At 43.5% G+C, this 11,865-nt stretch overlaps 1 protein-coding gene across 2 annotated transcripts; it reads left to right on the forward strand.

Moving 5' to 3' along the window:
* Positions 1-7,717: 7,717 nt before the first annotated feature.
* Positions 7,718-11,110, forward strand: barhl2 (BarH-like homeobox 2). Of its 2 annotated transcripts, none has more exons than XM_061736998.1 (3): positions 7,718-8,713; positions 9,511-9,736; positions 10,483-11,110. In XM_061736998.1, exons 1-3 carry the CDS (start codon positions 8,137-8,139, stop codon positions 10,793-10,795), a joined length of 1,116 nt encoding a protein of 371 aa, XP_061592982.1. In that variant the 5' UTR covers positions 7,718-8,136; the 3' UTR covers positions 10,796-11,110. The 2 variants fall into 2 exon arrangements, with proteins under 2 accessions (XP_061592982.1, XP_061592983.1); XM_061736999.1 differs by having other exon boundaries at positions 9,520-9,736.
* The last annotated feature ends 755 nt before the right edge of the window (positions 11,111-11,865 follow it).

Here is an 11,865-nt window from a genome sequence, read left to right on the forward strand (position 1 = left end):
CACAGGGGGACTCGGCTAACGTCTCCTGACTGCACTTAGCTGTGTTTCTCTGATACGGTCATGTCACATCAGCCTGGGCACGTGTGACATTGTGTCTCTTCCTAACTTTAAGCAGTTTGTTGCCATCCACGTTCTCTCTGCTTTTATTTCCCCCTCAGTTCTGAGTGATGTTATGATTTGTTGCAGCATTTTCTGGCAGCGCGGCTGCCACACGTTTGTGTCAGATAACAGGGCCTATTACGAGTTCTCTCGGTCCGGCCAGTTTTCCCCCTACAGGAGACAGAGTGAGCCGTGTCTCCCTCCCATAGGTTTTTTTTTTTTTCATTTTTTTTTTTTTTTTCATCCTTACCCCCACATTTGAATTTCTAGATAATAGGCTTTGACTTCTGGCTGCACGTTTATGGGTCTTTTCATGTTATCAGCTTAGCTCATAGCGTGGAGCTGAAGAACACAGACTCCTAGTGACAGGCCAGCCAGTCAGCAAGGCGAGCCTGTCAGGATCTCTCATACACTAATGATTTCCCTTTAGTCTATTTTCTGTCTCATTGGCCGTTTCCTTCAAAAACAAAATTGCTCATTTAAATTCTCATGCCTGGGGCATTTTGGTCTTCAAATATTGTTGGAAAGTGAAAGGATTAGGCAAAATATGCTTTTTTAAAATGTTAATATATTTTCTGGTTCACTTTCTCCTCTGAGGCCAATTAGAGAATTTCTGCTGGCTGCATTAATGTCAAACTGACATCCCCAGCTATAATTACACTGTGCTTGAAACCTAACTTTCACTTGTGGGTAGATGAGTGTGCCTTGCAGTGACACAGAGACTTCTCTGCCAGCTTTTGATCATTTAATCATCGCTTGCTTTCTTTCACTCTTTCCTCCCTTGCTTGCTGATGATCTCACCTTTTATTCTTTCTGTTGCAAAATGCAGTGTTGTGTTTCATTATTCACTGCTGTATTTTCCAGGGTTCATTAGTGACATCACGGCTCCGCGTTGCCTGCTCACAGCAGCGACTGCAGAATGGGACGCCGCGCTCAGCGTCGATTGTTTACTTGCTTGATTCCTGTTTTACATTGTGTTGTTTTAGTTCTCTGATTTTTTTCTTTTTTTTTAATGATGCAAGGAGTGAATGCTGTCAGAAACTGAAAGACAAATAATGAGAGGCAAAAGCAGCAGTTCTCCTCAAGCTGCGCTCCTGCGTAGACCAGAGAGATGTTTAATGAAGGTTAATGCTTCCACCATGAATATGTATGCCTCCGCAAAGTGCCTCTGAAACAGGATGGCAGATTCCGCTCGCAACTTTGAGCTTCTTCTGTCAGTTGCCATAGCACCGGTGATACATCATTCTGATTGAAAACGGAAAAGGTGGATTGACACATCAGCAAAGGGGGATCAGAAGACACTGAACAGAATGAGGTGGGACAACACGGAGATGTGTTTGCTGTATATTGCAAGCCATTTAATTTTTTCCTTCACAAAATGAAACACGTCACAGTGTCAATGCAAGACAGACTTCAGCAAGAATGAGACTAGATTTTTATTTAAATCTGATCAATTTTACAGCACCAAATCCTTAAAAAATGAGGTTTTCCACAGTTGTATTTAGATCTTTCAAGTGTGATTACAGGAGACTTCTCCGGCAGCGATGACATGTTCTGCCTCCCAGAGCCGACTGTAAAAGTGGAAATGTGTGCTCGGCCGTGCACTTTTAAACGGTGGAATCTGCATCCCTTCAACAGCTCAACCGTTTTGAGGCCAATCAACTAAATCACCCGGCGATTATCTGGAATCTCCGTCCCATTCTGGACACCATCAATCTGCTCTACTTTGAGCTGTTTCTGGCTCTGGGACGGGGGATGGGGGGATGATGGGGGGATTGGGGGGATGACAGTTTGACAAAGTGCACATGAGCCTCTCCGGCCAGTCTTATCATCCACCCCCCCCCCCCTCCTCTGTCTTTTCTCCCATCCTCGCCCCGTGTGCATTGTTTTACCCTTTCGCCTGGACTCCAGGTAATAGGAAATGGCACTGACCCCACATGACCCCCCCGATTACCTTTGTGAAGCGTGAATGTAGCATGGAATCACACATCAGGAGACGACTTGTAATTATTTCTGCGGCGCCATCAGCATGGATCAATCACTCAGGAGGCTGCTCGTGGGCCGCCGCTCACAGCCGCGGCCGAGGCCAGCAGCGACCCTGCGTGACTGACAGCTTTGGTAATTAAGTGATTGTATAGAGCCCGCTGACTATTATAACAACCTTGTCAGGGCCAGTCTGCGTTTGGAACATGCTCAGTTCAATGTGTTCCTCACTTCCTGCGCATGTCCCTCTGACAGAAGGAGGGGGGGGTAACGTCCCTTGAATATTTGTTGCAGCATCAAATAGCTCAAGAATAGCCTTACACGGACGTGGAACATATTTTTAGCATATTGTATTATGATTGTCAGCAGGGAGATTGTATCAGGAACAGCATGCAGGCGCTTCACCAATAAAGGTGCATCCCATCCGAGTGCAGTTTGAATTGGATGCACTTCACACTTGAACTTGAATGTCACATGTTTCATGATTCCTTGACTCGCAGCTGCTGGAATAATATACAACATATCCGTCTTAAATGTCAGACCACTCTCATGCTGCACTCTTTAATTCTACAGCCCCCGTGGGAAAATGACTCTCAGTTGTTGTTTTTTCTTTTAATTTGACTCCCATTGTTGTATCTTTCAATCACCGCCTCTTTCCACGAGGGTGATGGGAGATCTGTGCGCCACAGGAGAGACACGGTAGCCTGATCACCAAAACAGTGATTACGACGAGTAATTGGCATGAAAGTCTGAAAGTCCTCACGGCTATCTCGTCCTCCACGACAGGCTGGTGTCGCGTCAGCGGTTCCTGTGTTTATCGAGGGAAATATTCCTGTGCTCCGGCATTGGGCGGTAACTCCTAAAGGCTGAATTATGGTTCTGCGTTAAACCTACGCCGTAGGGTACGCGGCTACGCGGGAGTCTCTCCGTAGGCTACGCCGTAGCCTGACGTGCACCTCCCAAAAAATTGAACTACGCGTCGAGGCGACGCAGACCCAACGCAGACCCAATGCAGACCCAATGCAGACCGAGAGGGCTGTGATTGGTTCGCTTGGTAGCAACGCATTTCCGGTTCCGGTTCGTGAAGCAGTCGTGAACTTTCAGCGCTCTTTTCTTCGTGTGTGTGTGTGATTTTTTTTTTTTTTTGGGTTGTTTTGGTTTTTTGCACAATAGTTGTCCTTATCTCTTTGATTCACTGTGACCGGAAAAACCGGAAGCGAAACAAAGTATCAACTAGCGCTCTGGGGGGGTACTGCACCGCGGAGAAATGGAGTGACGGAGAAGTCCGAAGGATTCACGACGGCGCCACGGCGACGGCATCACGGCGTAGGCTCTGCGTTGGTTTAATGCAGAACCTTAAATCAGGTTTAAGGTGCAGCTGCATTGTCCAGGTCGGACTAAACTAAACTAAATGAAGACACCTCATTTTCAGCCTTCCAGCTGTCATCATAACTGTGCTTCACAGAACTCTATAAGTGAGCATATTACTAATAGTCACTGAATTAATTACTTCTTCTCTGAATATTTTTTTATGATGTTTTCTATTATCTGAAGTGTTAATGTTTTCGTTAAAGATGTCTATACACCCTCATAGTAAATCAAAGACATGGATACGTTAATGATCAGGAAACGGTGTACTTATATTTTGACCGTAGTGGAAACTATCTGTTGGGTTGTGACGACTGGTACCAGGAGGGTTGACGTATTACCAACACTGTTGATCTATTTAAAGTTTAATTTTCTGAAAGAGATCATTAATTTTGGAACATAAACTGTAACTGAACCACGACTGCCTTTTCATTCAGGCTCATATCAGAACACAGCCATGTCATATTGAGAAGAATGCAGTGTGAATGGGAGCAGTGCAAACTGCTGCTGCTCCAGCACTTAGGAAATGGTCCATTTGAGTCAAAGTGAGATGCACCAATCGTTTTCAGGGATATATAACATATGCAAATCAGAGGTGCAGAAAGGCAAGAGTTCTGCAGCGCAAACTATTTTGTTTACTGGGTTACGAGCACAGAAGAAAGCTGACATTTGTAACCAGACATCAAACAGGTGAAAAGTAGAATAAATATACTTTATTGAAAGTGTTGTTAACAAACAGGAAATGCTATGGGACAAAAACATGACTCCTGATTCTGAGAGCAGTTAAGACTTAACCGTTTATTTTCCTTTCTGCAGCAGTTTCTATATATAAACCACAAGTTATTTATCCTGAATGCACATAAACACACACACATGTACCTGCTCACACACCACTGTGTTGTGGCCAGGTATTTCAAAGAAAAGACTGTGTGGTCAGGTTCTGCAACAATAGTGAGCACATGTTCATTACTGTCATCACTGCTACAAGCTGCATCACCAGTTTCGTCAAAATATTTCATGGTTCTCTGAAGAAACTGAAGTCATCCTGAGGCCCAGATGAATGAACACAACTGGCTTATTTATGTTTCCAATAAAAGCATTTCTCCTGCTTTAAAAGCAGAGGTGTGTGTGGGTGATACGCGTTTAATTAGTCACTGTGATCTTCTGACTTCATGCATACCGCTAGACAGCTTGTCCATTTCCAGCTTTTAATCAATAATAAACCCCTATTCCCCTCACCCCTCCAGCCCCAGCACCGACTGGACCATCTGTCAAGGACAACTTTGATGGGATGGTCAGTTTCAGCCCTCACACGCTGTCACTGACACTTCTGCTATTTTCCTGCCAGCTTTCTGCTCTGTTTTGCCAAATAATAATCAAAATGTTGAATCTAAATTAGATGTGAGCCCCGGGTTTGATCATGTGTCCACATCATTCCTAAAAGTACCAAATCCTTGACGTCATGTGTCTATTCAAAGCTCCTCAAATCACGAGACTTCAACTATTTTCTCCAGCAGGAATAGTAGGATATAAAGCTGTTAGTTCATTTATTTGAAATGTAACTTCAACAACTTTCCGTTCACTTATTCCGACTTCTTTTGTTTTTCAGTATCCCTTTATAGGCCCCCATTTAAATACATTTTAAATAAAGGGATTTTCATTCTAATTCTGAACCTGAATTTATCTGGCTATAAACCAATTATAAAATTGTTTTAATTTTACTTGATAAAGAAAAATACCACTTGGTAGTGAAGCTTATAAACTCTAAAACCAACCGCCCCAGTCTCTGCCTGCTTTGTTCTGACTGATGCTGCTTTCCTCTTTTTTATGTTATTTCTCCTACACATTTAGAAATGCAAATGAGGAGGCTGATGAACAAAATAAAATAAGGTCAAAACTATTTTGTATTTGTATTTTCAGAAACACTGCTATTTTCAAGCATAATTATACTTTTTGTGTTACCAGACTTTTGTTTTACAGTTAAAAACTTTTTGTGCAAGATTGAAAAATAATGAACTTTTTTGTATTTTTTTCCCTCCTGCATGAGTGTGCATGCCCGGCTGCAGCAGCAGCTTCCTCCCTCCCCTGCAGCCCCTCGCTGACTGAGAGACTAAACGCGGGGGTGTCTCTCTGTAAACGCTGCAACTATTGCAGCCCACGAAGGTCGCCGGCGGTGAAGTGACAGCTTTACACGCAAAGCCGCCAGAGAATCGATCCGGTGCCAGCCGCGGCTGCACCGTCCCATCATCGACCGTCAGCCGAGACCAATAAGGCGATACCTTAACTGGTAGCATTCAATTTGCTCCTGCAGCGCGTTAAACCTAATAGAGAGATTGATTGCTCCTGTTTTGCAGTTGATGAACATCCTGTGCTTCTCTCCACATATTGACTGACGTGTTTAAGCATCGCTTTGATCTGATCTGGCCGATTTGTAGGGAATAAGATTGCAGAAAAGGGCCTGATTATAGGGTAGCCTGTGGACTGATATTCTAATTGGCTCTCCACTGCGGGGAGAGCTGCGTTCTCTGGCTGATTGTCATGTTGCTCCAATATTTTGTTTCTTTCGTTATGTTTCGTCGGTGGTAGGTGACGAATTTAAATATGAACGAAAATGCATGAAGGAAATGTATAATGTGAGGTAATGCGACTCGTGACAGGGCAGCGAGGCCTCGGCTGGTTCCTGAGCGACTGCACAGCAGAGTTTGGCCTCACTTTGTCGCCGCCTTGCGCTCAGACTCCGCCAGCAGGCTGCAGGAAGCGTCCACCCTTCCTGGGAGCTTATTCCTTAAATAAAGCTCTCATTCGTCTCCCTGCCTGTCCGCTCTCACACACATTTAATCTAAAAACATTAAAATAACAATTTATAAACTTGTGCGGATTTACCTTGAAGGCAGAGACAATAAAAAAGACACTGGTTTTTAAATAAGTCGCTGGAATTCAAATTCAAGCCGTTTCCTATAATGAAAAGCAAAAGTCGAAATCATAATTTACTACAATAAATAGTGGAACATATATATACTGTATATATAATAACGCAGATTATTCACTGCATCAGAAAACGAGAATGTGCCATTGTTTATCCTAATTCAATACAATGCATAGTAAAATTGCAAAATTAATCTAGGAGGAAAAATAAGAAATGGATGGAATTAATTTTTGAAAACAAGCAAAGAAATCAATAACAAACTTACAATTTCCTATTTTTGAGTCTTCCATCGCCTCATAAATAGACATCATCAACAAAGTATATCCTGCCAACCTGCTGAAGGAGAAATAATAATAATAATAATAATAATAATAATAATAATAACAATAATAATAATAATAATAATAATAATAATAAATATATGCAGTTACTTCCACTCACGAGAAAAGCCTTATCCCATCAGCCGGAGAGCTGCTCTCCCACAACTGCAGCCTCTCAGCAGACACTTTGTCAGCTTGAGCCGAATATTTTTCCCCTCCTCGATATCCTTCAGATCCATGTCGCGAGTGGAAAAAAAAAGCTGAATTTCTACTACCTTTGAATGCTCGTTAGCGCCTCATAATTACTTTACTAATTAGGGTGACATGTTTATTAAGAAGATGCGCTGTCATGACAATCAGCAGCACTCCCTCCTCTCCCGAGCCTGCCGACCTGCCGCTCTCAGAATATATCCATGAAGACAGAACCAGACGCCTCCCCTGATACAGCAACCGCTCAGCCTTTTTTTATATTTCTTTTTTTAGCCCATACTTTATAGTAAAAAAATAAATAAAAATACGTTATAACAATATCAAGCAGATTTTTTATAAATACATTTTTTTAAGAGTTGTATATCTAGAAATAAAAGGATTCCTATGTATCCTACCATTCTGCTGGAACTCACATCTGAACATTTTTCTCCCTTTTAGTTACATTTTATCAAATAATTTCACGCTTTGATTTTTATTTCTTAAAAAAAATCAAAAAAATCCACAATCTTTTCTGTTTCAGTCCGGACTCAGCATAAAAACAAAAATGTTTTCCCAATTTAGCCTAAACCTACATGTATGTTGTTTTCCTTAAAAAAATGCTAGGGCTACTAAACTCAATGCAAAGTGCGGTTCGAAGTGTCTAGATAAAGTAACAACTCCCTGATTGGTGAGGTGGTGGAAACGGCCAGGATCCAAGCCAATGACAGCGGGGGTGAGGCGGATGGGCGGGTGCAGAGACGGGGAGAGAGTAAAAGAGGTCGAGTGTTTATTATAAAGGAGAAAATATTAATTCCCCTCGCCGTGGGCCGTGACGTCAGTATAGGAAGTCATTGTAGAGCAACACCGGAGCGATTAGCAGCAAAAAGGGGGAGCCTGATGTCGAGGAGTCAGCCCCATGTATATCTCTCTATATGCCTCAACTTTTAACAAAGTTCAATATCCAAACACAAAAAGGGACGAGGACTACGCAGGCTCACACTTAGCTTTTTCCCTATTTTCACTGAATGTAACTTATGGGACCACAGAGGCCAGCCTGAGCCCTGCGAGCGTGGATTTTCTTTTATTTTTGGGCTCATTTCAACCCGCAGTTTGTTTTTGTATTTTTATTTTTTGCAACTCGAATTTATTTTGCTGACTTTCCTCGTTGATTTTTTTTTTTTGTTTTTTTTCCGTCGGTGGAAGAAGAAGCGCACTCCGCTGTTATGAAGACCTCATTCTCTCTTTCTTAACATGGAAGCATCCAGCGGGTCGAGTTTTGGGATAGACACTATTTTATCCTGCAGTGCCTCGAACTCCGGCAACCCCGCGCTGATGAGCGCAGATTTCCGGCTGCAGGGCGACAGCAGGACAGCGGATTTCAGGAGCCGGGCCACCCCGTCGCCGTCATGCTCGGAGATAGACACCGTGGGAACGGGGCCCTCGTCCCCCGTCTCGGTCAGCATGGAGCACGGATCCGGCGCCGAGGCGCACCTGGTGCAGGAGCAGCATCAGCACCACCACCACCACCACAGCCAGCTGTCTCCCCAGCAGCAGCACCAGCAAGCCCAGCAGCCGGGGCCGCTGGCCGGGGCCGGCTGCGCTCCCAGGACCGCCACCTCCTCCTTCCTCATCAAAGACATTCTGGGCGACAGCAAACCGCTGGCCGCCTGCGCACCTTACAGCACCTCGGTGTCCTCGCCGCACCGACACACGCCCAAACCAGAAAGTGCCACGGCTCCCGACGTCTTCAGGCCCAAGTTGGAACAGGATGAAAACAGAAGCAAGTTGGACAAAAGAGACGACATTCAGAGCGACATGAAATGCAACGGTGAGGAAAAATCCTGTTATTTATCCCGCAAATTAAAATAGAATATAATTAAATTAAAATAAATCACAGTGGCTGACATTTTGTGTGTTTATTTAAGATTAATATGAAATGCATTTTAAATTAGGTTTAGGCAAATTATTATTGGGTTAAAAAAGGAAAAGTAAAAAAGATCCAGGAATTAAGTAGAATTTTATATGTAGAATAATAATTATAGTAATAATAATCATAATAATAACAACAATAATAATAATAATGATAATAATAATAATCATAATAATAATAGTAGTAATAACAATAATAATAATGCTGTTGGGGATGGTGGTGGTAAGCTTCTTTGTCTTTCTTTCAGCGTCCTTTATTAGTGTAACAGACTTGAAAACAGATGTAAGCCTGGTGATTCCTCCCGTGCGCGGGGCCTCCCTAGTGGGTCAATTAGAGAGATTATTGCTCTTCCTAGAGGGGCGATCATGGCGCTCTAAAACGCAGCCCCAAATAGAGATGGATTGATATATTGATGTCTGGTTTTCTGAAAGAGGAGAAAACTGGCAAACTTTAGGTATCAAATACAAGTGTTGTTTTTTTGTTGTTGTTACTGTATTTTCTTGATAAGCCACTTTTCCTGCACTGGGGATTTTTTTTTAACTAAACTGATGAAAGTTTGAGCGCCTTATTTTGGCTATAATATATTGTTATTAACTGGGACCCAGTTTTGGGAAATCTAATTAGAAGAAAATTCTATGATGCCATAAAATCCACTATAGGCATGGTTAACCGCAACTTGTGCATTTTTTGCTAAGGGACTACAGAAGAGGGAGACCGGGAAATCTCCAGCAGCAGAGACAGCCCACCGGTGCGCTCGAAAAAGCCCCGCAAAGCGCGGACAGCCTTCACAGACCACCAGCTCAACCAGCTGGAGAGGAGCTTTGAGCGACAGAAATACCTCAGCGTGCAGGACCGCATGGACCTGGCCGCGGCTCTCAACCTGACAGACACACAAGTCAAGACCTGGTACCAAAACAGACGGTAAGCGAGTGTTATTATCAGCTGCACACAGAAACAATCACAAACCACAAACTTTTGGCCCCGTGGGCCACTTTAATTCCCATTTGATTGACTGCTGATATTTTGGATTTTTCCACTTGCCACTTCTAATCCACAAAGACCTGGTGAGCAAGAGGAAAATAAAGCATGGGGGGGAAATAAACTTCTAAATAATCAGAGAAAAACCTCGATTTATTTACCAAATAAATGTGTGAGGACCTAGTAAGACAGTTAATTTACACCAAGGTTGATTTTTAGGAACAAGAAAAGTGTAAAACATTTCCATTCATTTTCATCTTCATCAATTAATTTTAGGTTTATTATTTGCAGGAAACTAAATACATTATTTCCTTTTTTTTTTTTTTTTTGCAATGCATATTTTTTTCTCTACTTAATTACAGGCTTCGCATAGGTGACCTAACTATTAAAAGTTTGGCCTAAAGGCTACTAACATTAATTGTAAAATCTATTTTTGATTCGCCAGCAAGCCTTTAACATAAAGGTTTTGATTCAAATTACACAGTATAGTGATGACGGGGTCGTTATTTTTCACATGAGACAAGTGGGTGTATAAAGCCTATATACATATATTTTTCTGCAGCCTAATTAAAGCTCAGCCATAAACTCGGGGCTTGCATTAGGCATGTGCATACCAATGAAAGCGGCGTTCGGGGACTCGAGCAACCGGATTAAATAATTAATCCGGTGTATTTTGATCTGATTTCCAGGACGAAATGGAAAAGGCAGACGGCGGTGGGACTGGAGCTGCTGGCTGAAGCAGGAAACTACTCGGCCTTACAGAGAATGTTCCCGTCGCCCTACTTCTACCACCCGAGCCTGCTGGGCTCCGTGGACAGCACGACGGCGGCCGCGGCGGCCGCGGCCATGTACAGCAGCATGTACCGGACTCCCTCCACGCCGCACCCCGGCCTGCAGAGACCGCTGGTCCCCAGGGTGCTGATCCACGGCCTGGGGCCGGGCGGCCAGCCGGCCCTCAACCCGCTGTCCGGGGCCATGCCCGGCGCGCAGCACCCGCGGTGAGCCGCGCAATTACGCAGCGGAACCAGGAGCCTGTTGATGGGAGAAACTGCAGCGGAACCGCGTTACAGGACTTGTATTCTCTCCCCCTAAACCACCACGACAGAGACATTTTAAAAGACATTTTGTAGAAAGCGCTAAAGGAGGTATTTAATATAGGCCCGAACAGCCTAAGCTCAGCCCGACAGACTCTCCCCGAGCTCAGGCGGACCGCCAGGACTGCTCCAGTCTGATTGTTTGTTTGTTTTTTGTACAAATACACTTACATTAGCAAATAAACTTATAAAGTTTATTAGAAGGAGAAGAACTGAATGAATAAAGAAGTAATAATACCAATTGAATTGTAGACGTTTCTATTGGAACCGGAGTCCAAATTCCTGACACGCAAACTCTCATGCAAAACCTGCAATCTACTCAAATGTATTTTATTTTCTAATAATTATAAGAGTTTACTTTAAGTTTACGGCGTTATGGGAGCTGTTTACAGCCAGCACCATTTTAATTTTCTATTACACTATATAGGCTACTGTCTTTGTGTATTACTTATGACTTAAATAGGTCAAGGGAAATCATGTGTTACTCGACCATATGGGCTTTAAATTGTTCAAAATAGACTGAATGATAACCGAGTGGAGGTAACTTTGCACGGCGTTATATTTATGTTTACCAGCAGACATGCATATGGATGCGCAGCAGCTGATTGGTGGGGGGGTGATGGTTGCGGTGGGTACACTGGGAATGCGGCCTTGGCTTAGCAGCTGTTCCCTGGGAGCCAGCAGACAATAAGCCTGAATTTCTCAGCGTGAGGGAGCCCCAAGACAAGACGCCACCAAGAAAGAAAGAGGGGGGTCGGTGGGGGTCAGGGGTGCACATCTACTCATTATCAATAACCAATAGCCCGCTAGTGAACTTGTTACAGGAAGTTTTGGGGGTGAAAATAATATCGCTCTTGACCATAATGCATCAATCCTGCATCCTTGAAAGTTTTGCTGTGTTCTTCTCTTCATGGCCATCCTCAGTTTCTATGCACTGCTGCTTCAAGAGTCAAACAAACACAGCCTGGCCTCATATTA

Source organism: Cololabis saira, chromosome 13 (assembly GCF_033807715.1).
Source record: "Cololabis saira isolate AMF1-May2022 chromosome 13, fColSai1.1, whole genome shotgun sequence".
Lineage (NCBI taxonomy): Eukaryota > Metazoa > Chordata > Actinopteri > Beloniformes > Belonidae > Cololabis > Cololabis saira.

Coding starts and splice junctions, on each gene's coding strand:
- barhl2 (XM_061736998.1), top strand. CDS start 8,137: ATGGAAGCATCCAGCGGGTCGAGTTTTGGGATAGACACTATTTTATCC. Junction 8,714..9,510: donor GAGCGACATGAAATGCAACG/GTGAGGAAAAAT, acceptor TTTTTTGCTAAG/GGACTACAGAAGAGGGAGAC. Junction 9,737..10,482: donor ACCTGGTACCAAAACAGACG/GTAAGCGAGTGT, acceptor TCTGATTTCCAG/GACGAAATGGAAAAGGCAGA.